Source organism: Bombus impatiens, unplaced genomic scaffold, assembly GCF_000188095.3.
Source record: "Bombus impatiens unplaced genomic scaffold, BIMP_2.2 scf_0217, whole genome shotgun sequence".
NCBI lineage: Eukaryota > Metazoa > Arthropoda > Insecta > Hymenoptera > Apidae > Bombus > Bombus impatiens.
This window is the reverse complement of record NT_176636.1, coordinates 2,732,335-2,758,496: the sequence shown is the minus strand read 5'-3', so window position 1 is coordinate 2,758,496 and position 26,162 is coordinate 2,732,335. Positions and strand designations below refer to the sequence as shown.

Here is a 26,162-nt window from a genome sequence, read left to right as displayed (position 1 = left end):
CGTAGAGTAATTGAACCATGAAAACTGTCAAGAGAATATCTAGAGGAGTAGGTTGTTCCCCTCATCGCAAAGAAGGAACGAGGAATATCGATAAGGGACAAACCTGCATATGCAAAATACTTTTACTTTTAAAGTGAACGCTTTCAACGAGCGGATAAAACTGCAACTGCACTCACAACCGACATTCCATCTCTACAATCATCTACACCGACATCTCTATGTGAACACAGAAACAATTGAAAGAAGAAAGACAAAATTAAAAAGAAATATAATAGAGAGAAAACGTAGAAGGAAACAAAGAATCACGATTTACATTATAGATCTGAAAAAACAAGAGGGAACAAAGAAAGAAAGGAAGCTCAGAAGAAACAAGACAAGAAAGTTAATAAATTAGAGTTGTTTTTGGAAAACGAAAAACGTGTATTGTCACGTATAAACAAAAAAGAATCTCTAAAGCTAAATTATTAAAACACCTGTTTACAGATTGTTGATAGAAAGATAGGAAAGCAAAGAAAGAAGCAAGAACAAAAAGGAAAGTGAGAAGATTTAATAATGGAATCTAAGATTAAGATTCTGTACATTAAATCTAAACGACAAAGAAAAAGAAAAAAGGAAAAAAGTTCCAGTCTACATAGACCACTGACAACAGTTCCAGTTACTGAATGAAGACACGTAGATAAATATAGTAGAACTCCATTTATCCGAACTGTCATCACAAAGCCCGATTTATCGAATGTGTTCCTGGTCCTCTATTATCCGATGTCAGGACACGCGGTATACTGCTTGTATGAATAAGTGTTTGCCTCAGTTGTTTATACATTTCAATTAATTTTTCTGTTTTCTTCAATTACGTGAAAATTAATTACAATTGTAAATACAATTGTCCACATCTTGTCCATCGACTGCATCGGATAGAGTTTTAGGTACTGTAGTGATTTAGATCAAAGATTGGAATGGAATTTCCGATAACAACAACAACGAATCATATTGAACACTTAGAGCTTATGTGTCGCAACTACTTTGTATATCCTTAGGTATTGTTTTAATGGGTTTTTTCGTTTTTGCATAATTTCAAGAGAAGAGGCGCGCGTACTTGATCAGCCAAGTGGTAGTGGGGCGATCCTGCTGCTTAAATAGACTGCATCAATGACTGTTTCCTTCAGTTCACACTCAACTGTCCGAAGTAATTTTCAATCCGGAGAGGACCATCGTGAACCACTTCTTTAAGCAATCTAATAGAAATTTTCACGGGAAATATGGCGACAATCAAGTTGCTCATCGTGGTCATGTCATTGACCATGGCCATCGCCACCGATCTGCGTAAGTAGCTTCAGTATTTTTCATTCACGATTCTTTGTTTGTTGTTACAACGTTTGGCTGACAACTCTTAACTTACGACACTTTGCTACACACTCCGCTACACGTCCTTGGCTTAGAACGATTTCCAAAGTACAAAGAAAGAAAATCGCTGTAAAATAATTCAAACATTTTACCTATTTTTCTGTATTCGAACAAACTCCATGTGATCTGTCCTCAACGACCATCTAATAACAATGAAATTTACTATAACCATAAAAAAATTAATATAAGATACAATGGAACACTTTAAAGTAAAAAGACTAATTTTCTAACACTTATTAATACTTTAACTAAAGAAAAATCAAATATCATGTATGTAGAAACGTATGAATCATTGAGTGGATCCAAAGAGACGTCAGTATTGAACTCAGTGTCGATGAAAAAGAAATTTGTGCCGCGAGCAAACAATGAAATTATTGAATCTGGACGAAACATTTCAGATTTCCAATCGAAAAATCATTACAGATCATGGAGACATGATCACGGTCTGAAAGAGAAAGTCAATTCCGAGCTTCAGATCGGCTTCGTAACTGGTGTTGCACTTTATTGGATCCACTGCAATGCAGTAACTGTTTACGTAACTGTTGCATGCGACATTTTTTCCCTCATTATCAGTCTCAGTATGTATCATTCATTTATTTGTTTGTTTTTCGTTAATTCTTGTAGCAAGCAATTGGAAGGTATGTAGCAGATCATTGCCAGCAGAACAGCTTACCAAATGCCTGGACACGGCTGTTACAGATGTTGTGACTTCATTGGGTGGAGGTAAGGATTACCCTTTTTTCTTTATCAAAAAATTGGAAGATTGATCTCTATTTTGATCTGTATCCATCCTGTGTTGCTTTTTTCTGTATAGAAACTCTTACGACAGTGTAAGAATCTTTTATTCCTCATTAGGAGTATTTGTAAAATATTCTTAAGTATATGCTATCTGATCATTAGCAAGGAATGTGGTATATTTGCGTCAAACATTATGCATCGAATTAATTTCAATTTCTGCCGCAAAAACCAATTTGGTTAATAGAAATATATATAGAATAGAGATATCGTCTACTGTATTACTGAATCCTCTGAAAGACGAATCGACCACTCAAATAATTATCGTCATTAGCGAGAGCATAAGTATATTTATTATTTGTACAATTATGCAACCATTTCACCTGACCGATCGTGGTCTCCTAATCCAACGCAATTTTCATTGAAAGGATAGTATCTGTTCTTCCATTTCTTTTTCTATTTTCTTCTCTAAGTCGAACTAGTAATATCATAAATGAATTATTAAATTTTCATCCCCTTCTTTAAAGAAATTATATATTATGAATGTTATTAGCAGACAATCATTTTTCATTGATATTTTTACTATCTCCCTCCACGCACGATATCTTCAATCTTAAATTTTCGAAAGTGCAACATCATAGACTAGGTTTTCATTCCTTTTGGAGGAAATTATTAATTATAAATGTTATTTAATTACAAATATCAGCATCAAATAGTTAATTTCCTCTGCTAGTTTCACAATTAAGATGGCAACATTAGAATTGATTATTAAATTTTTGTTCTTACCTTTGAAAGTATTAATAATAAATATGTCTTTGCTTATAAATAGTACAATTAGTATTTGATATTCAGTTTTCTACAGGTTTCACTAGAGGCTAAAACTTTTCATAGGAACGCAGGAGAGAAACCTGTATCATTGAACAACCATTTCTCACATTTGCAAGTTTGTCCAAAGAAACCTGAAGAAAAATATCTTCCACGGATTCAAATTAGACAGAGAATCGATTGAAACAGACTTTGACCCCTTTGCTACTTTTCATTTTTGTCACAATTTTCGATGCATCGGTAAAAGTTGTGCACAATTTCTTGTTGATTTCACAAGAGCAATGCACGTTGCGTTTCTTTGAAACTGGCATTAGTTTCTCCGATATAATCACGTGTGGCAATTTACAGAGGTTCTCCTTGACTCAAGTTGACTCCCTTCGCTTTCTGGATCCCCAATCAAAATTCACACACGTGTTCACCTGTATACATACTCTCGTTCATAAGATCCAAAACATTGAGTGCTTAACATAATTTCAAACATAATTCTCACAATATAAAATAATTTTAACGCACCCTTTTTCATTCTCATACAAACGGTTAGTATTGGAACAATTATTATACAAAGATCTTATCCATATAAATGAATAATTTTGATATTTTCATTTTGACTGTTTTTGCTAACAATTTTCTGAAAGTTCTCCAATTTCGGTATCGTTCGTTTCAGTCGAACAAAGACACAGGGTTTAATAATTTCAGTGAAGAATAATTTAATTTTCTGCGGAGCAGTTGTGAAGATTTGCTTAGACTTTGACGTTTGACAATTAAATTACAAACCTTATGTATTTATGCAAATATGTAAAAGAAGAATAAAAATGATTACACGCGGAAAATGTTCAGAGCGAAGTACACGTTATTACTCTTGCCAATTAAAATATACATCTATTCGAGTTTTATTTCTTTTTACATAAAGTGGAAAATGCGGCAACTGTGCTTTTCATTGGCTGCAATTGCAACAGGAAGAACTTTTATATAATCGTTTCTAGTGACCGGTCGATTGACTATCTAGAGAGATCATGCGTTTAAAAGAATTTATTAATTCTGTCTGGACGAACTTCGTTTCCATCCTTTGTGGGCAAATTATGTTACTTATGTCTAAACCTAATTTTATTTATTACGTTAGGTTTTTAAAACAGTTAAAAGAATGCTGTACTATATATCTGGTTCTTTGTCATATTATACGATCGTATGATCGTTCATTAAGTCAAGTGTTTGAAACATTTTTCAATAAAAATAAAAAAGAAAGTTAAAGATCGCAGATTGAACCGAAGTTAAAGATGAATTTCTTCTGCAGGCTTGAAGAGTTTAAGGATTTTGCCGATTGAACCATTGTCCGTGGACAGCGTGAATATCGGTGGAACACAAGGATCGGTTACTTTGAAGCAGGAATATAAGAATATTAAGTTATATGGCCTTACAAAGGGTATTAAACTCTACAATCATCAGTAAGTTGAAAAAAGGCTTGCTTTATTTGATATTCAATAATTAGACAATTAATTGCTTTCCGAGAATTAGAAAATATTTTACGGCGAACGAACTTCTCCTTCGTGACGTTTAGCAGAATAAGTACGTTTAATGGGCTTGGTTATTAGAAATTACGTTAGTCGATTCATAATGAAAAAATTGTACTATATATAATATTATGGAGAATTGCATTGACTTTTTGGTAAACAAGTTTAATCGAATAAAAATAAGTAAGCACAGTAGAACGGTTGCATAATAATTTAAGGAAAGAAATGTATCATGTGCTAGGATTATAAGAATCGGCCAAATATGGGCAGAACCGGTACGATGCACAATAAAGTAACAAGAAAAAAGAGAAAGAAACGCCTGGTAGAAATTGAAAGTTGTGTCCTGTTCGTTAAAATCAAACTTGAACTCGAAAAAATCGAACCAATAAAAGGATTTATTCTAAACTGATGAGAGTATATACAGACTTAGTGATATTGAAAGTAGAAAAACTAGAAAAATTCAAGAACGTGTCAAAATATAATTCGGTAGATTGTTCTATCAGATATTGCACGAAACGTGTATCGAAGTTACATTACATCGTAAATGATAATAAACGCATAATCTTTTAAACGAGATGAAATATTTTTCCATAAATTGCAAAATAGTCAGTAAATAAAGAAAAAAAAAAACGTTATACGCATTGAGGAAAAATACAATGTTGACATGAAACTTACAATTCGATACAAGGCGATGGTTAACGATAACGCTCGTTTTTTAGCTTAGATGTGGATAATGGATGTTTATTGACGTCTGATTCGATCAATCCGCAAGTAGACTTCGTCGCCGATTACAAGATCGAAGGAAAAGTGTTACTCTTGCCTGTGAAAGGATCTGGAAGATCAAACATCACCATGTGTAAATATATTTTTGCTGATATATTATCTACTTATATCTTATAATTTAAAAAACTTAACATTGTAGATGATAAACGACGTTTTCAAATTCCTCACGACCTCTTCTTCTTCGCTTCTTTAGAAATCTATCTCTTCGACATCAATTCGTTTCAAAAATATAAAAATTGAATTTTCGTCTATTCCCATCTTTGTAATTCCTTTTATTCATATTTTCTTCTCTTTTCTCCGTTTTTTAGGATTTGTATTTCTTCCTGTATCTATAGAAATCTATGTCTATTGCGTTTAAATGATAAATATAAATAACGAATAATGTTTTTTCAATCATTATTTTTATGCAAATATTTAGATGACTTGAAATCGCATAACGAAATATCCTGCGAGAAATATGAAAAGAACGGAGAGACTTACTTGAAAATCAAGAAATACGGAGTGAAATTCAGTCCTGCTCGAATCAACTTGCAGTTCGACAACCTCTTCAATGGTGATAAGATACTAGGTATTTATCAAAAATCACCATACAATAGCAGCAATCCTTATTTATTAGCGCATATTAATCAATCTTTACGAAGAAGAAACGTACTAATTACTGTGCATGTCTATACAAATTTCAATTTTTAAGAATATTTATCACAATCCAAGCAGAAATTTGTTTCATTTATCAAATATTAACTAAAAGCCGAATTTTTTATACATTTTTGCGTAATAATATTACAGCTACCAGAACGATCAATTTGACTAATTTGTGAATTTGTCAGAGCAATTTTATAACTTACAACGATGAGTTTCTAAGGACTTTTAGTCAGATAAAAGTTACATAATTTTCCACATAATTTCCGTTTGAATTTCTTTGGTATAAGTTTTCTACTTGAATCATTCATAATTCGAATAATACATTTTTCATAAATACATTCAATTTGATAATCTACTAATAATACTATAGAGAACTTCTAATGTAGTATTTACATTTCCAATGCATCGTGACTCACAATTTTGTATAAAATTATAGGAAAACCATTCATTAGAATCATTGTTTATGACCAGATTACAATAATGATACTTGTTATGCTACTCACAAAAATAGAAATATGATCTTATTTATCTTACGAGGTCATCGTTTCGAATGAAAGAAGAATAATGCGTCGTGTGCATAGACTTATAAATTTATGATTATGTACGACGTTCACCTTTACAGTTGATCTTTTTCTAAGTCAGTCATGATTACATGGAAATTCTAACATAAATATCTTCTTCTATCTTATCGATGCAATGATGCATTATTTATTAGATTTATTCAGTTCTAAGTTAGATTATACAAAGTATAGCAGACCATACAGAATTGTTAATTAATGACAGTTATTACCTCTATGACTGTCATAAAATAAAATTAGGTTAATGCTATCACGAATGAAATTCAATATTTTATACAAAAAGTAAGAAAAATTATCGTTTGCAGCGATTAAACGTAACAGTGTGATAGTTTTATTATAGGATGGTAATATTCAAATAAAATTTGTATCAGATGACATTTTATCTATGATAACATTATGGTTAAATGAGGTTAGGTCTGGATTACATTTTATGGAAAAGAATACATTTAAGATGATTAAAGAAATGGAATAATTAACCTAATAAACTAACAAAAATATAACCTAGACTAATGTGATTCTGTTGTCATTGAAAATTTCTGTAATCTTACACGAGTTTCGAAGACTTGAATATTGTGACCTCGAATTACATATTTAATAATTTAATATTTCACCTGCCTTCTTCTTCTTTTGTAGGACCACAATTGAACAACTTCATCAATGAAAACTCCGAGTTGCTTTTCAAGGAACTCCAGGGCCCCTACGAGGAAACTTTCAGTCAAGTTTTCACCCAACTCAGCAACGAGGTGTTCAGTCGCGTGCCACTGAACAAAATTTTCCCGCCGGAGTAAATTTCTAAGAGTTTCCATCATTCTATTTGCACGCGGGAATAATTAAGCCCCCTTCAGTGTAAAAAAGCGCAAAGAAAAATTATGCGACTATGCCAAAAATTTGTACATATTGTACGTGTAAAAAATGTTTAGGACACGTAATAATGTGTTTGTATATTTCCTTTTTCTTAATAAAAGACAATTTTTACTAATTTTCATACTTTACTGTTGTAAATTATTTGAACTAACATTCTAATGATCCTATTTTCTAGGTGTAATTATTTGAAACTCGTAATCTAAAGTCGTAATTTAAAAACTGTCTGTTCTTGTATGAACAATTTTATTTTCGTTGATGATTAAAAATATGGTGCCATTATTAATAGCTCGTAATATCAAGATCTTCTTCCGGCTAACAAGAGAAGGTCGCGTTTAAAAGCAAAAGATGATTAGACTGATTTAAATGGTAACATGGTTTATAGTTTATGGAATGAGTAACAGGTAGAGTGAGTCAAAACTTGTCTTCTCAAGGTCTAAACACGTTTATACTTCAAATGTCTTCATACAAAGACCTTATTGATATAAAGACTGTTTTAACTTGATATAAATATGTTCTCTAGATATATATTACTTATTTTTTAAATTTTTTGCTTTAAATTAGACAATGTACGAAATGCGCGCACATCTTTAAACTAAAGATTACAGCGCCAGTGAAACGACGAAATACGCAATTATATATCGCGATGTCTAATCAATAATCGATATAATTTTTCGCGATCGATCTATCGTATTGAGATATAATGTAGAAGCGTCAGTTTTAGAGTGGTTAGTTGGAATGGTTAGACAGGAATCGTAGAAGGTACAACAAGAAGAAGCGTGAACGGTTCATCTAAATGTCAGGTAAAGAATACAATCAATAGTTTTTAAATTTGTTTTTACATTATCTAATTCGTCTACGATTTAGAATAATGAGCATTATTCAAAAAAGTTGTTACAAACATATATCGAATTCGATCACTGAAATTGGTTAAAAGTGGATATAGATACTTCTGTATACAGTGGCTCACAAAAGTATTTCAATATTTACTATAGCAAAATTTTATGCATATTATGTTTTGCATTAGCGTGTGTTTCCATATGAGACGTGATTATTGTGGTTATGGTAATCAAATTTGGAATCAATCTTATTAAGACTTATGAGTAAGGTTTAAAGCTATAACTTAAAACAAAAAATAAATCCCTCGTTATCCCCCCACCATTCAACAATGAGACTTAAAATCAAGAGGTAGATTAAAATTAACAAATAAGAAAGTAAATCTTAGAACTAAAACCTACTTAGAAGTAAATAGATACTAATCTACTTGAAGCAAAATTTAAAAAATGGAACTATAGACATTCGTTAAATCAATTTTTCCATTTAGTAATTTAATATTTAAACGAATTACATAAAGGAACTTTTAACTTTTCACTCTAAGTGAAATAACGTATCTTTGTACAAAAAGTGCGCACAATGTATCCCATGGCAAGTGCTGACAATATAAACGTTTATTTTGAGATTAATTAAAATTAAGAAGCACGCATTCCACGTTGCTTGTCTAAACTGAGAGTTAAAACTAAGCCTTTAAAAAAAACTTAAAAATGAGCGTACTCCACGCACCATCTATCTCTCACAGAACGATTACATAAATCTTTACGAACTGTCGTCTAGTTATCGCAAAGGCAAGGCAGTCTTTAAATTTCTATATTATCGATCGAGGTAATACCGATCAATCGGTTCTTCTCAGTTCTGTTTCGTTACCATTCGCGCAATACCAAGTTTTATCAGATTTCTTACCGATCGGTAATGTTCAAAATATTTCAATACAAAATTCAGGGATTCGTTTTACCAACATTAATACTTTCAACTAGCATTTAATAATCAGCATACATATAAATCAACAAATAACATTATATAGTACTTAATAATATAACATTATATAACAACATCTTATAATATGTTATTTTACAATAAAATTATAATATTACATCTTCTATACTTAACAGTAAACGAAATGGACAGTTTATTATCTAATGGAATATTATATCTCCTTACTGTATATCCAAATAATTTCGAATTGGAAAATCTCTTATGGTATTAAAAAGGGACAAAAAAATTACTACTTGGAAAAATCAGAAAATCATTCTAATAGACCACCGTTTAAAGCGATGCACATATTCAATTACATAGTTTTCAATCTTATTTTCAATTTCATACATTAGAGCGATAGCAAAGTTTTGAACGGCACTGTATATTTGAACATTTTTCATGGAAAAAAGGAAGACTGAATTTTATATATCAAGACACAAATTACAAATAAGACAACATCTTTACATGATATTATTCCGAGATACTTCCACCGAGCAAAAGCATATGTAGGTCCCAGAACGGGCAAATTGAGCAATTCCGATGCCGAATCGATAATGAACCCATTGATGTATCTTATTTTTCCGTAGCATCGTTTATATCCGATAAAGCGCGTCTTTTTTTGGCAACGACCGCTTTTTCTTTACTTCTTTTAATCCTGGTTGTCTGGAGTTTTTTAGAATCACCTCTCACCACGGGTGGTGCCGGAGACTAACACAAGCAACGCTTTTGATAAAATGCACCCTAATGCGTATCGCTCGTAAATTCTCGATTAAAGAAAATGAACACTGTTGGACGTCTTGATGTAAAGAGGTCAAGATAGAAATATTTTCTCTCGGTATTGCCGCTATTGCTTTATTAACAATACAAATTTCTGAAACTTTTTTAAAAGTACTACAGTTTTATCTTATTGATATTTTCCAGTTTATCAAGTCCAACGTTGTCTTTGATAAATCGAAATAGTATTTAGTAATTCCAAGTCCAAAGAATTGAAATTAAAATACGTATCCGTATTAAACTTTTTATTTATTAGAGAAGAATAGCAGCGTAATAAGAGAATTTTTCTAGTACAAGTTTCTATCGTAATTTTTGGTTTCTGCTTCTTGCACGATTTGAAAGTGCAACAAATATTAAAAGAATTTCTATATAGTCACAAATACACAGCTGTTCTCACCTTATACACAAATCTAATTTTCCCTATTTAACGACCGACAATAACGATATCATGCACAGTGTGTCCTGTTTAAACGACTTCCCTATACTCGTTAATCATGTTAGCAACCGTAAATAAATAGACTCTTACGTAACTTGGAATTTTTCGAAATCCAACGTATCACCCCGTTGCAATCTCACAACGTTCCTGCAATACCATCGTGCAACATCATTAAAGCTAAAGATTCCGCTTGCAAGAGGACATTCTTAGCGGTTAACGTTGTTGAACAAACGTCGCACTAGTCTCGTAACAAATGGTCGGTTGTCATGTGGTGACAATAGCAGCGGTGACATTCGGCTGGTTAGAAAGAGAATCGAACGGGCATCCTATGCATCTGGATGCCGGTTGCAGTTACCGTGGACTATGGTTTCGCAATGGTTCGCGGAAGGTCGCCGACGTAAAGGATTGTCTGCTGCTCTAGGCCGTTGAAACGCAGGTGTTTTCCGACATGAACGTCGCGACAAGGCTGCCCACGATGCCTACGAACGTATATCCGGTTGTACCGCGTGCTGCTGCGATTTGCCTTTCGCAAGGCCGTTTCTCCAGCCTAGCGCTAGCAGCTCCGCTATAGAAAGTGACGATTCCTATGGTTTCTCGAAAAGATGTAGCCAGATGGTGAGTTTTTACACTTTACCGACCGCTAGCACGTCCGATCGGTATCTCAGGCGCAGATTTTCTATGGCGCTGGCTCTGTTTCGGTTTAGACTCTCCAATACCATTCTTTTCGTTCATCGCGAAAGGTGAGTTTTTTAAATTGGTATAAAACTGTGGGAGCTTACAGAACAACGCAACTGACGCAACTGAGGAAGGTACCTTAGTGCTAAATAACAAATTACTGCTCAAATAATGAGAAAGATTGTCGGCGGTAAAACACCGATTAATAAGCTATCGGTCGGTAAAGTGTTAAAACGTTGACTTATTGCGAGACAAATAACGCGATAAGACGTAACAATCGTGCAAATGCAATATTATTAGTATCAGCAGCAGTGCTGCAGAAACTGACGATCGGTATGGTCGTTCGATGAGGTATACCGAGATCGTGAATTAAAACGTTAATTTATGAAGGACGAAGAATGCAACGTTATTAGAATTAGTTAAAGTGTTAATTTATTAAGAATCAAATAATAAGGCGGAAAAATTGTACGGATGCGATATTATTATATTTATTGTATTAGCAAGTCTACTACGAAAGTGACGATTCGTACGGTTGATCGGATGTACAGTGGAGGATAGAAGGATGTTTATAGAACGAGAAGCGTGAAGAGACATAATCCTACAAAATGGATTTATATTTAACAGATCAATGAATAAATACAATTTACCTCGTGCAGTGAGTCACTGTTACCAATATGGTAAGACATTTTTTGTACAGAAGTTACTGAAATTTGTATTGTATCAATTTGAAACTTTCTTTTATCTGCCACCCTATATATATAGTGATTATTTCACCAATGACTAAATAATGCAATAATGAATAAAAATTATGGAAATATAATATTATACCTTTGTTCTTATGTAAATTAACGTAGTTGCCAATGGTACGAATGGGTTGATGCAATAGAAACGTTTAATTAAGAATGAAATTGAGAAATGAAAGGAAATGACCATTCGTTGCATAATTATGTCATAGAATATTAAGACGGTAAACTATCAAAGATCAAGTTGCGAAACGATGCATAGAAATTGGGTGAGCGTAACATTGTAGCAAATAATTTTGTATAAATAGTGCAAGATACGTTTTAACGAATACCCTTAATACTTTACTTATTCTTATTTTCATACGTCGTATTAGTATTTTCTAATCGTTCAAAAAATATAAATAAATATAAATAATTCTACTTTATATGTTTCTTTAGATTTTTTGTATTTCTAATTTTCTAACAATTACATAAATATCTACTAATGAAGCGAGAAAGTCGCGGGAGCAGATTGGATTAACGGAGACGCACACGTTGCGTCACACGAAACATCATTTTCTTTTTTTTTTTTGTGTGTGATTCAGTGTTCGTAGAGTTGTTCGCTTTCAAAGTTGATTAATTAATCTTCTAAGCAGTCGTTTAGTTTATATACACAGTGGCATCGTTAAACAAGATGATTCACTGAATATGACGGAAACGTGTAGCTTGTCATTATCTTCTTTGATACACACTGTGATAAGGAAGGTCCTTGATTGTCTTGAACCGCTAGATATATCTTCATAAAAGAAAATGATACAAGCTTTGATTGTAACAAGGAAAGAAAAAGAAAGTGGAAAAAGTGAATCGAACAGCTGATATAGTTTGCAGTAATAGAAGTGTCGTAGATTCATAGTAATCGTACGAAGTATAGTCACTAAGTATGTCTGACAATGAGTGTACATCTTCTACTTTGTGGCTGCATTACGTACAATCCTGTTTCTTCTGGTCGAAAGAAGGTGCTTACGTAAAGTTTCAACAGAACGAAATGATTCATTAGTAACACGTAATTTTTTATTATCTTTCTTAAAGCGTACGATTTTCTATTCTTTCCTTAATTGTAGATTTATGTTTGCAATCATTGAGCAAAGTAATCGTTTAATTCAATCCACAGCGTAGATCCAATCGAGTTAATCTCTCGACAGATAATAGCACATACGTGTAAGCTTAATTTTTCTTTCGTGCAATCGCAATGTCAACGAACGTCTTCGTGAACGAGTGTTTTCTACATGAAATCATCAGAAAATTCATTTTAGCGTTTTAAGATGTTCTTCGATATAAAATCCTGCATACCAATAAGACGAATATTTCTCGATATTTTATTCGAACAACGAAGATATTTGTGAACGATAGAAGAATGTAATTGGATGGAAACTGCGTGAAAGAACGTGGCAAGTTAAACAGAAGAGAAGAAGGAGAAGTAAAAACGAAACGGAAATTTGAAACTAGTTTCAACGATACATTTCTCTTAGACGCCACTTTAAAGTGCACTCCGTCGGTTTTCGACAAATAAGCATTCGTATGCGAGATCACGTCCGCGAGACGTCTCGTTCACCGTAACATAGAAATCACCGCGTTTCGTTTCACGAATTCGGTATGCCTGTGTCACTGTCACTTGACGAAATTTCGCGGGCAACCTTCGTAGCCGCGTACTTTCCCGCCTTTTTGTCGCAATCCGCGCGCCTTCGTCTCTCGCTTTGACAAGCGAGAAGATCGAAACTGTGTCCTTTTTTCTCGATCAGTCACCAGTTTTGTTACGCAGCCAGTATATACGCATAAAATTCTGATTCGCCAATAGTCGCGGATAAACTTTGGAATATTGAACGTTAAGAGACGCAGACTGGGTCTCACGGCTATAAAACGATCCTAAAATTTCCAATTCTTATCCGTTGAGTTTCCTGAATAATAATATATGATAATGAGTGAGCAAATAATAAAACATAATTAGATATTATAGCAGAGAACCGTGGTACATTACCATAAATAATTTAGGGTAGTAGGTGGACCGAGAGGCAGCCTGGGAAGAGCGGAGGAAGAAACGGTATATCGTCTGAGTGATTTAGAAGAGAAAAAGAAAGAGAAACAAGAGTGAAGACTGGGTTAGATAGTAATAAAGTAGAAATAGAATAGATTAAGTAAATAAGCAATTAGTTAAACAAGTTAAATAGCGATAGTAAGACAGGTATGAAAGGAATCGTAAGGCAAATCTATTTCTAGGCTGATGAATCCAAAATTATAATATATAATAATATATAATAATAAAATATTACATAATATAATGAAACATCTCAGCTATTGATAAAAATTAGTTTATATACTAGTTCAGATTTCCATTTAGATACAGAATTATAATAGCACAGTTCTATTCTGCGCAGAAGTTCTATGCAATTAACTCTTTGCACTGTGAAAATTGTTATTTAGAATTTCATTTAAAATAGTACTCGACGTAGCTGAAAAAGAAGTAGAATAAGAGTGGTCCTGGTCAGCCAACAATGTTGATGCAGTCAAGCAGCCAAGTCGATCTTCTGCGAGTTCCTATGAGAAACAAGTTTGAAGTGGATACAATTATTGATTCTAGAAAGTAGTATTAATTTATTTGCTTAAACAGCCCCTTAATATGTCCTACATACACAGAAAATTAACATACATTAACAGAAAAGTACTGTAATACAGGAGAATTCAATTAACGAGACGTTGCTCCGTAATCTCATTCTGGTGAATAGTCGGTTGTGGTATTGTGGCAATTATTTAGACGATATAGTTGCACGATATAGGAATAAAGTTCAGGAAATGAAACCGCCCCTTTTCTCTCAAAATTCGCGAAGTTTCTAATTCCCTTCGTAATCTGAACCACGAAGTATCGATGACAAAAAAAATTCATAAAAAGGAAACTTTTGCTGAAAACAAACAACGATGAGCAAACATAACCGTACGTCGTTCTCCTTTTAAAACTATTTATTTGTCGATCTAAAAATTGATCTGCCTAAAAAATTGCTCGAAACCTGGTGAACTTCAGTTCCTCGAGCGACTGCAAATTTCACTTCCTGCGATCCTTGTAACATTGTTGCTCGAGGACGCAACACGCTATACTTTATATTTATATGAAAGATTTCACTTTTTATTTGTGAAATCTGCCATTTCATATTCGACATAATAAGAAAAATTGGCAAATCGGCGCGAGTGTTTCGCAAAAATCGCGTATCGAACGAAGAAGTCGAAGGTTCGAAGGATAATATCTCCGCCCACATTCCCCTGACTTTTCGATCTGCATTTCGATTAATCTACAGTCCGAACTCGACCGACCGGCGACGCTAATCGCGACTTTCACCTTTCCGCGTAATCGCGAATCAACGGCTGCCTTGTTTACAACCGTTGGGAATGAACGCGGTGCCAAATAAATCCCGCTCCGATTTCCCATCAGGAAGCAATCTGCATCCACTGATTATCATCGCAGGGATTTGCAATCGCGAAAGTTTCTCTCTAAATCACCAAACGAGAGAAATACAACCTGTAATACGCGAGCACGATTTTTTATCACGTCCACCGCCACGATGGTCATAGGTGACCCACCTTACATTCACAATGATGAAAATAAGATAAATTTCGTCGACTAGTAACTTTTCCATGATGTGGATGGTTTAGGTTTAATTTGCAGATTGTCGGAGGAACAGTGCGCGCATCAAACGTTGTGGTGTAGTCAGAGTGTGGGACAAAGTGTGTAAAACTGGCGTTAACGTGTTGCTGAAGGCTTAATTCTTTTTAGCAAAATTATAAGCAATTTATAGGAAAATAGGACTATCTGAAGACGATTCGAGTAGTCGTGTAAGCTTCTCAACATCTTAAATTTCAATGTTGAGCTTCGCGCAGAATAATCAAACTCATATTTCATCGATCATCATGAATAATGGAAATTATATTTTTTATGATTGCGATAATTACATAATTTTTTAGTATTTGGTAATTAATGTTAATAAAATCGTGCAAATAGCACACGTATTAGCAGCGAAAATACAGAGCCATTCCATAAGTAATACAGCTTTCTTTAAGGATTCTATTCAAAACAATGGAAGCTGTTATCGGAGTTATCAAAAATTGGGATGGAAAGCTTAATAAGAAAGATGGGAAACGAATTGCAAACAGTACGACAAAATTCATCACCGATCGATTATCAATAGATAATTTTTTATTCTATTAATATTATAAACGCTTCGAGTCGAAAGATGATTTTCCTCGATTCAATTCCGCCCAGAGCAGAACGAAGCTTGGTTCTACCGGGTTGGTTCGTTTCCTAATCGATCAAACTACGTTAGAGGATGCACGGTGGTGCACGATGTATCTATAAACTATGTTAAACGTGTAAGCTCGCTTGGAGAACCGCTCTCACTTTTTTCTCTTTCTCTCTCACGATCTTGGTCTCGCTCGCCGGATCTCTCCGCCTCTATTTACCCGTCGTCGTCGTCGTCGTCGTCGTCGTTGTCGTCGTCGTTGTTGTTGTTGTTGTTCGCTTCTTTCCGTACTCTGGCGATTTAAAACGAGAGAAAAAGAGAGAAAGAGAGAGAAAGAAGAAGGAAGGCAAAAGAGAGTGCCACGGCGAGGCAGCAGCCAGCCTAGGCGTGAGTCATCGTGAGAGACAAGATCTCGAGTAAGGAGGCGGCCTTGATGCCGCAAAACTGTTCGTAATATCGATACGGGTCCATGGATCGCTGGCTTCGATCGTCGTCATGCCGTGGCAATATCGCTGCTCTGTTAATCCATGCCGCCCCGGACACCTCGTCTAGAAAACCTCTTCACACAATCTTCAATAAGCCTCAATAGGGATATCGTTTATAATCGTTGCAAGAGTGTAGAGAATCGCTTGCCCGACGTAAATTAGAGGCATATCAGAGACATGGGAGGTAATTTTGAAAACACGTCGAGTTACAAACGATCTAGCCAAATCTAATACAAATCATCGTTATCCTATGAAAGGATACTTCGAAACAATCTATAGAACAGATATCTGCTATGAACCATAATAGGTACTCGAAGCTAATCGAAATTGCTGATGAATACGTACATAATAGGTAACGAATTAACACAAACACATTGTGCAATCGTAGTACACCAAAGAAACCAAGTGGATATTGGAATTTTCTGAAACTGCTGTATCATAATACGTATCCAAATCTAGACCCAAGCCGAATTCAGACAGGTTTTGAAACAACCTGTAGAGCAAACATTCGCCAAATACCATGATACATAGGCAAACCTATGCCAAGCCATAGGTTTTAGGAAATAAAGGAAAACAACTTATAAAACGAATCTGTAAACTATAATACATATGTGTCCAAGTTGAAGTCATCGTAATATCAAATAACGCTTCAAAACACCCCATAGGACAGACGTCTGCTAGAAACCATAATACGTAACAAAACCTATCCCAAACTATCGTCTTACAAAATAACGTTTGGCAACAAACAGTGCAAGGAATATCTATAAATTATGATACGTATGTGTCCAAACCTAAGCCAAACTAGCGTAATATCAAATAACGCTTCAAAGAACTCTATAGAGCAAACATCTGCTAGGAACCATAATACGTAGCCAAACGTATCCCAAACTATCGTCTTACCAGATAACGCTTCGAAACAACCTGTGTAACGAATATCCATAAACTACAATACGTATGTGTCCAAACCTAAGTCATCGTCATATCGGATAACGTTTCGGAACACTTTATAGAACAAACATCTAGAAACCATAGTACCCTATGAACTATTCTGAAATCGTAGCTCACCAAAGGAGTCAGATAGTGGGACATACCGGTGTCTACTATTTGCTGGTACGAAGACTATTTGCCGGCGTTTCGCCTCATTTGTCGCGATGCGCGAGGGTTCACGGATTATAATGGCACTCGACTCAGCCACCAAGAGCCTTAAAGCGAGTGCCAATTATCGCTGCTCCGTTTTGACGAACGTTCATCCCCTCCACCTCGCCCCTTTGACTCGTTTCTTTTATTTCGATTTTAACGGTATACGTGGCCGCGAAGGTAGCTCGCCGCGGTCTCCGTGTATCCATTAATCGAGCGGAATGCGAAAAGTCATGCTTCGGGAAAAGGGAGGCGGCGGTTTCTTAAAATACACTCGGGTAATTGAAGGGCACCGATATCGCAAGAAACCAGAGCCGCCTTCTTTCCATCGTTTTTTCCTCTCTCTCTCTCTCTCTCTCTCTTTTGCTCTTCCTTCTTCTTCTGGCTCTCTTTATGCTATCGCGATCGTTAGCCGCAGGAAAAGCCATCGGAGACTTTCTGATACTAAGTCGATCGTGAGATTTTCTAAGGGGGATTCCACGTTGTACAGGATTTGTCAAAGAGACGCGGAACACCCTAACGAGCGATTTCTAGGAACCAAATCGATTGTTTGAACATGTCTTAACTAGTAAATGAAATATCGTATCTTATAGCTTTCGTTTGATTTATTTTCACGAAGCTTTCTCTTGGGAACAGGTTGGATTTCCAGTTACAATTCTCTTTGGTTTACGTATCGTTTGGTATACTTCTCCAATCACTGAGCTTAATGTTCCTCATACTTCGTATTTAGACTTAAACAATTACAACTTACGCTTAACTTGGAAATGTACCTCTTATATTCCTCATTCTCCATGTTTTTACTGCTCATATTCCCAGAATTTCCATAATTGTGTAATAACTCTAGTGTAACATAACTAACATCTAATAACGTAACTGTAATAATGTAAAATATAGAAATACAAAAGTATAATATAGAGCTATAAGTTGTGAAACTATTCCCTATTTCTCTTTGGCTTTTCTTCGCTTTTCTTTCTCTCTCCCTCTACTAACCTGTATTATACCTATTAACATTGAGATACTCAATTATTAAAATTAAAATACCACTAAATACGCGCTAATAATCTTCCTTGAAACAGAAAATAAAAATTGGAGAAATCTCATGGATCATCCACGAGTCGAGTTCATGTTCTGTCTTCGATGACCAAGACTGTGGACATTTACACAAATTGATATCTTCATACGTAATTTCTTTATTAAAAGCCAGGTTCTTTGCTAAAGAACCCAAACCTAACAAGTTCTACTATAACGAGTACTCTATTTTACATATTCCTGACATTTGGTGCGCTCTGTGCAACTTTTCACTTTCAAATTTCCCATAAATACACGAAAACACACGGTCTACCGATGATGACTAACCCTGCCTAGCATCCTACCAATAAACGAACTTTAAAAAAAGAAAAATTCCTTATGTAGCGTCAGTACGATAGCTACGACGGCGCCGTGACACGACGATTTCCAACGAAACGACGCGAAACTTTCTTGCGATGGACCCGCACGTGGCTCCAAATGATCTCTTGATTCGAACACGCTGCTTCATCCTTTCTTCTGTCTTCTGTTTCACGGTGTCCACCGCGGGGAGAACGTTTCTTGCCACATTGTAAGGGATACTTAATAGCTGGCAAACGTGTAACTTGGCACAGCGTAATGAGCTCGAACCTCGTTTTTGCCACTGACGCGAGCATTAATGTAACAAACGCGTTTCTTCCCCCTAAAGAGCCTCGAAGATAGAGCATGTTCCGGTATGAAGCGTCTCTAAGCATAGGGCGGAGGCTACAAGGACTTTTCTTCCCTTAGATTATACGTGTTCCTGTTTGGTTCTACTAAACGAGGATCTCTTAATGGCGGAAATAAAAAACTATTATTTTACTTGAAAGGTATAGCGAAATCTTGTTGTATGTAGATCTTCTTTTGAGTAGTAGCTTATCTCAAAATCGATTAGGGGTTGATTAGCTACATAAATAGCAAACTAGAGGAACGACGGTGCTATGGATGTTGTTCTTCGAAATTTACTTTGAAATTCGTAGTTTCTTCTACAGTCTCGTATAACAAACGAACTAGTCGGTTTTTCAGCTTCTTCGAGGACACTAATCACGTGGTGAGATGGAAAAATATTTAGTAGAAAGTAGAATTAATTTAACTTCTGAGAAGATTTTTGACATATATCTGTTTGAAATTTATTGATACTTCAGATTATTAGCCGCTCCTCATTTTTCTAATTCAATCGGCCGCTGCAATTAGCGTAAAACGTGAATGCACGAAAATAAAGTAGATAAATCACTAAATTTACAAAAACCTCGATTTGAGATAGAGGGAGCGAAACTTTAGAATATTCAGGTTCAAGATTGCTTGTGTCATTTACAAACCACAAAACGATGTACAGAGCGTGCTGTTTTTTACACATTTGTCAGGATAAGATTGACTCAATGTTGTTTATTCAATTTGTAATAGGAAATTTATGGAAATATTTTACACGTAAAGAGACAAACACGACGAACACGTTTTAATATTAATAACGCGATGTCTAAGTCGTGCGTACGACAGACTTAATGCTGCTCGGTGTGACTTTTAGCTACCAGGTATGTAAACCGCAGTATGAATTTATGTGCCAGTAATTTCTGCGCTCATTAAAGAGCGCTTCGTCGCGCCGCCTTTCCAGCGTCGCGGCCACGATTCTGCTCGCGTAACACGACAAGCAAACATATCTTAAACGACATTATTCTCTTAACCCTATTGCAATCGCCCACATTTTTATACTTCAATCGTGTTCTCATTTTGGTAAACAAAACAGGTTTCTAATTTTTAAAAGAATGCTTCACATGAAACCGAAACGAGAAATCATACGTTATGATTTTAGTAGAGAACAGTTTTTTCATATTTCAGTCAAACTTGTGCGAGATACGTTTTCACATTAGAAAAATACGAAATACTGGGTCGAAAGTGACCGAAATAAAGCAGCGGAGCTACGCTTCATGCCCTTCTTTTCTACGATTGGTCCATAGTAAATAATACCAGGTTGGATGTAAAAGCTTTTACAATTTCATACGATTTATTTCCAATATTCTTCGTAGCAAAGACTACGTTCATATTGTTGGAAGGTTGGAATGCACATTTTGGTCCACGAAACTTATCTAAATAGTTTTGATCATTTTAAAAAATTTAGCAAAACCGCGAGTCTTCACTCGTGACCACAGTGACGTTATAATTTCCGACGACCCAATTTCCATAAGAAGTCAAATCGTTCGTTCGTAGAATAAGAAGAGAATAAAATGAAGATAAAAGAAACGATAAAAATAAACGAGGAAGGCTAAAAATAAAACAATTCTATACCTTCGAATAAAAAATGTGTGACACGTAAGTGCGTAACGTAGAACGCAATAAACGCGAGACATCTGCGTGAGTCAGAATTCTGTCAGATCCCAGTGTCACCGTCCGAGGGTTAAACACCACGATCTTCTTAAATTTTCACGAGATCTACTTCCAATAACGCCTTGCCGTAAAAAAAAAAAAAAATGAACGAAGCATAGTGTGAAATAGTACCAAAAATGGTAGAAAAATGGTCTTAAAGAGCTGGTGTACGAGTCATCGAAATCGTCCTTCACACGGCGCTGACCGCGTGACTAATTTTTAAGAATTGCCCGCGATTCCTATGGCCGCGCTGGAGGACACGCCGCGGTGCCAGCGAACGCGGTCCTTAGGACTCCCCTAGATGGCAGCATTTTTTTAGAGGAATTGCCCATGGTGGCCGCGAACAGATCACCTGGCAAGGATACACTTCCTATTAGCGCCACCGTGGCAGGTCCGTATATGGCTTAAGGCGTATCTCGCGACACGACCAGTCGTTTCTGGCCGAAGGTCATTTCCGAAATATCCCGCCACGAGGAACACCAAACGCTTGCGAAATGCAAATTACTGGACTCCATGCAATCCTCTCCTTTTCACGTTTGTCCCTAGAGAATTTTCGACAAGGACGTCTTGGAAAGTTTCGTTAGGATATCGAGGCTTGTCCGCAAGATGACGATGGTTTCTAGATCTTAGGTTATTTCTGAGAAGATCATTTCGAGAGGCTTAGATGGAGTATAAAAGTTGCGGGACGTACCTGGAAGATGGCAATGTTGGGTGGATTTTTTGTTAATACGAAATACTCTGATTCGAGTAAATACGTTTTCAGAATTTCCTTGGGATACGAAGGTTCGTTTGAAACATGACAATGATGAATGGGCTTTTAGAATAATTTTGGAAAGAATATATTAGGCAAGCTTCGTTAGGATACGAAGATATACTTGGAAAATGTCCACGAATGAGCGAATCTTCAGTTAGTTTGGGATACACTAATTTGGATACCTTTTTAGGGTTTGGTTAGGATATGGAGGTTAGGTTAGAATTTGGATTATAATTGTGGAGGGGACATATTGGAAAGCTTCGAACCTAACCTCAATCTAACCCCAACCTAGTCTACGAAGGTTTCCTCCACGAAAAAGGAAATGTTAGGATGTGAAAGTTTATTTGGAAGATGGCAATGGTGGATGAATTTTTGATTAGTATGGGATAGTTTCATTTATAGATATGTTTTTAGAAAAAAGACATGTTGAAAGGCAGCGTATTTAAAATATGAAAGTATTCGTGGAAAGTATACCATACGATTACTTTCGAAGTGAAATTTTTGAATAATCAACAGGGCGACTAATAACAGTTTTGAGTGAACAGATAAAAACAAATGTCTCGTTATCGCTTGACAATCAACGCTCGAAAAAAATCTCTGTTTTTTAGCGTGAGCCTCATGAAATTTTTATGAGGTTTCTTTAATCTTGCTCGAGCAAGCATATCGGTAATGGAAACTCGAGCTAGAATCGTTAAATAGCATACGGTTATCCTTACATAGGTGCCCCTACAACTGTCCAGTCGTAATGCTGTCTCACTTTGTCGGACGTTTGCACCCACAGATCTTCTAACTGACTGTTTTTCCCTCCTGTGCTATATTAGGAATGACGAACAGCGTACAGTACCTCAGACTAATTCCAAATCGCCATCTTCGGCTGACATGCAAAACGACAGGAAGATTTATCAAATCATTCGGTGATTCATATTTGCAGGCCAGGATCGTTGAATACGATCGATATAATTCGTAGACCAGAGAAACACGAAGACAGGTCGTTTCTCTTTTTGTGCCTTCGGTCTTAATTTAAATTGTTCTGCTTAGAATTTAACCCAAATCATATTTATACGCGTTCTCTGCAACTGACGCAGGAATTAAATTTACAATATCACACGAATATAATCAAAATTTAATTTTATATCATGGTTTGTTCAAATTTTCACTCTATCAAATTCTATCGTCGATTTATTCTGCATAATATTTCCTCGTCTCGAATGATGCAACAATTCCCCATAAGAATTTTTTCAAACATTCTCATTGTTCGCGCGATCGAATTAATTTCCATTTGTGCGTTTCTGGCGCACGCGTTCCTCTTTAACGTGTGTTTGTCGCAATAAATGCTACCTCGTCGACGCCAATAACGCCGTACAATCGATACAAATGTTGAAAGATATATTTGAAAAAAATATCTCTCATTCTTCATATAATCGAATGACGTTCCATACCGAGTGCCACAGCGATTTCGATCGAATCGATAAGCTCGATCCTGCGCCCTCTACGAAGCAGATGCGAAAGATAGGGTCGTATCTGACGAGACACGTCAAGGAATTCTAAAGGCCAGCTCGTTCCGGGTTGAAAATAATCGAGCACGGTCGCACGAACTTTCGACCTGCGGCGTATGCACGTCCGCCAAAAGGGGAACGACAAAAAGGAGTGCGAATCGCGACTCGGCATACCAGCTGCACGCCATGGACCGTGCCGGAAGAGACTCGACGCTACGTTTCGGATAGTAGTCTGTATGATGCACCGTCGGTCTAAATTAAAGCCTCAAGTACAGACACTGTCTGATACGGTGACATTCCCTGTGTAGCATTTCACTTTCTTCGAAAAAACATGGCTCGACCAAGGCTACAGCTTGCCGAGCTTCTAGATTTTTTCATTATTACAATAGACATTTTTAATAAGATAGCAATAAAAGTGGTAATCTCTGGGAATTTGAGGCAACCGAGGAACCTTTGTTTCAAATAACATCTATTTTGAGGGCTATTCAGCGAAAAGATGAACATTTTGGAATGGCTGATTCGCGTTGGCAGCTTCATTAAAGTCACGAAGAAACACCGTGCAATAGTCAAAGATTGCACAATTGCGGTGGTAATTTGAGAAACTGCAAATTGAAGTCGATCTAGTTTCCTCTCACATTCCATATGCATCCTTCGCACGGCATAAGCCTTCCTCGTTTTTCACGTGCCTCTTGTGTCATCGCAAACACGTATCCAGCTACTGTATAATACTCATACCTAATGAATATTGTGCAAGGGATTGATATGATATTCGTATGGTGCAGAATATCCGACTGCTACCATTGAAAAATAAATTTCTAATCTAATAGTCTAATACAATAAATGCTAACCGTCTGAGTATCAAAATTTAAAACCTGCTTCTTAACCGCACCTGTAGCGCAGTGACCGCGATAATGTCAGTATACGTTCTAAAATAAATTGTTAAAGCTAGTTATACGTCGTCAAAAAAAAAAAAGAAATTTTGTTTTTCTTAGTTACATAATTTTATCAGTGACTCGTGTCATCGCCTTTAAAACCAATGTGAAATTAAATCAATGATCAAATCATAAACTCACCGATAAGACCCAAGTGACATTGGAGAGGAAAAAACCTAGTAATGAAACGTTCCAGTCTTCTTTATTGCCTAACTTTACTCGTAAAATAAACCTCGATACAACAACAACAACATAACAAAACGATAAAAGTTAAACGACAACAAGTTACCAAAGGTTCGATAAAAAGATTGCTTTATCCCGAATCGCCGACATTCGAACGACGAGTTAACTCGTCCACACCAATTAAGAGGTTAATCCTCATCGATCGTTCGGTCTGATCTTTGCTGAAACAACGTGACCGGCACGGCGTTTCCCACGGCGTGTGTTCCACAGCTGTGTCCGCGTCGCATTCATCATTCCACGCGTATCCCCCTTAACCGTGAAGCAATAAGTTACTGAAAGCAGATCAAAAAGAAGTCGGTGACGCACGCGCGTTGCTATACCGCCGCACGATCCGCCTAATTAACATATCTCCGTACGAACCGAAGAGACCGATTTAATATCTTCTTTTAGTCGTGGCCACGAAGGTGACACGATGCTGTACAGAACGAAGACCGGTCCGTAGTCCTTTCCACTTGTCGCAACGCCATACAGCGGCGAATAACAAATCAAGCAGCAAAGTAAAAACGTCAATGAACGTCTGTCGCGATACAGACCGGGTTACACGGTCTAACATTCTTACTGGGCCTGATTACCAACGTGTTTTTCCACGTATACCTGATCATTATTCGTAATCATCGCAGTCGACGTTCTGCAACTTTCGTAGCATCCCTCTTTGAAAATTTTGTCATTTCACTGTTCCGAGAAGTATGGTAAATTACGCTGTTCTTTGGCTTAGAGGATTCGAAGAAGCTGAGTCGGATGCTTTTGTGGTAGAAGCTTGTTTACGAACGAGTTTTTCCATGTATCCCCAATTATTGTTCGTATTATTCGAGTTCGTGTTTCGCGGATCTCGTTGGACGTTTAGATGGACATTTGGATGTTCGACGTGTTTCAATATTAGTAGGAAATATGGTAAATTGCCTTGTTTTCTGGTTTCGCGGGCTTAAACAAATTTGGCGAAAGACCTTGTAACAGATCTCTATCTAGACTACTGTTTCTATAATTTTTGGTCATTTTTCAAGCCTACAAAGTTTCATCCACCACGTCATAGTACGGCCACGCGATCACGAGAATTTGATACCGTGAAAACGAAACGCATGAATGCCGATACGAAGTCCGCTTCGTCGAAGAAAGAAGACACGTGTCAATATCTTCCGCAAGCACAGTATTTAACTGAGAATAAAATCTCGGAATTATAGGTTTTCAACAAAGTTAACGTCTTAACGTTACAAACGTTGAACCATCGATTACTCTAAGTACCTCAATTTAGTTTTATTAATTTATGAAAGAGGTTAGGCAGTAAACAATTCCCAATTTCACGTTGTAAACGACGTGAAACTGGCTGGACAAATTGGCTGCGCGACGGATTCGAGGATCACGAAAGCGTCCCTTTCAACATGGCGCGGGCCGATTTCACGAACCGTAAAATCGCGCTAACGAGCGAGTTATCGTAAAATTTTTATTACGCCGTACGAGAGGGAACGAGAGGCGCGATCCTTCTGCATCGAAGAAGGAACGGGACGTCTCGGCAAGCGATCGTTCCGCAGATTTATGCTCTCACGCGAAGGGTAGGCGAATTTTGTAACGCCGCGCTTTATAAATCGCCTCTGCCGCGATGAAACGTATAGTTTTCAGTTTACGATTGAAAAATTACCATGTAAAGCGAGTAAATGGACCCATTACTTCGTTCAATAGTTCA

The 26,162-nt window shown here is 36.2% G+C and overlaps 1 protein-coding gene and 1 long non-coding RNA gene across 2 annotated transcripts; one reads left to right on the top strand and one right to left on the bottom strand.

The window, feature by feature from the left end:
* The first annotated feature begins 1,155 nt into the window (after nucleotides 1–1,155).
* Nucleotides 1,156–7,333, top strand: LOC100740771 (protein takeout-like). Its single transcript, XM_003488026.4, has 6 exons — nucleotides 1,156–1,320; nucleotides 2,026–2,124; nucleotides 4,253–4,403; nucleotides 5,189–5,325; nucleotides 5,671–5,820; nucleotides 7,106–7,333. The coding sequence occupies exons 1-6, from the start codon at nucleotides 1,257–1,259 to the stop codon at nucleotides 7,258–7,260; spliced, it is 756 nt and encodes a 251-aa protein (XP_003488074.1). The 5' UTR covers nucleotides 1,156–1,256; the 3' UTR covers nucleotides 7,261–7,333.
* Nucleotides 4,405–6,708, bottom strand: LOC117151451. Its single transcript, XR_004461391.1, has 2 exons — nucleotides 5,901–6,708; nucleotides 4,405–5,856 (listed from the first exon to the last, which is right to left on the bottom strand). It is a non-coding gene; the product is annotated as an uncharacterized LOC117151451 (long non-coding RNA).
* Nucleotides 7,334–26,162: the final 18,829 nt, after the last annotated feature.

What these genes read in the sequence shown, in the direction of transcription:
- LOC100740771 (XM_003488026.4), top strand. Translation starts at nt 1,257, where the DNA reads ATGGCGACAATCAAGTTGCTCATCGTGGTCATGTCATTGACCATGGCC. An exon ending in TGTGACTTCATTGGGTGGAG is followed by an intron (nt 2,125 to 4,252) that starts GTAAGGATTACC and finishes TTTCTTCTGCAG; the next exon opens with GCTTGAAGAGTTTAAGGATT. An exon ending in CAATGGTGATAAGATACTAG is followed by an intron (nt 5,821 to 7,105) that starts GTATTTATCAAA and finishes CTTCTTTTGTAG; the next exon opens with GACCACAATTGAACAACTTC.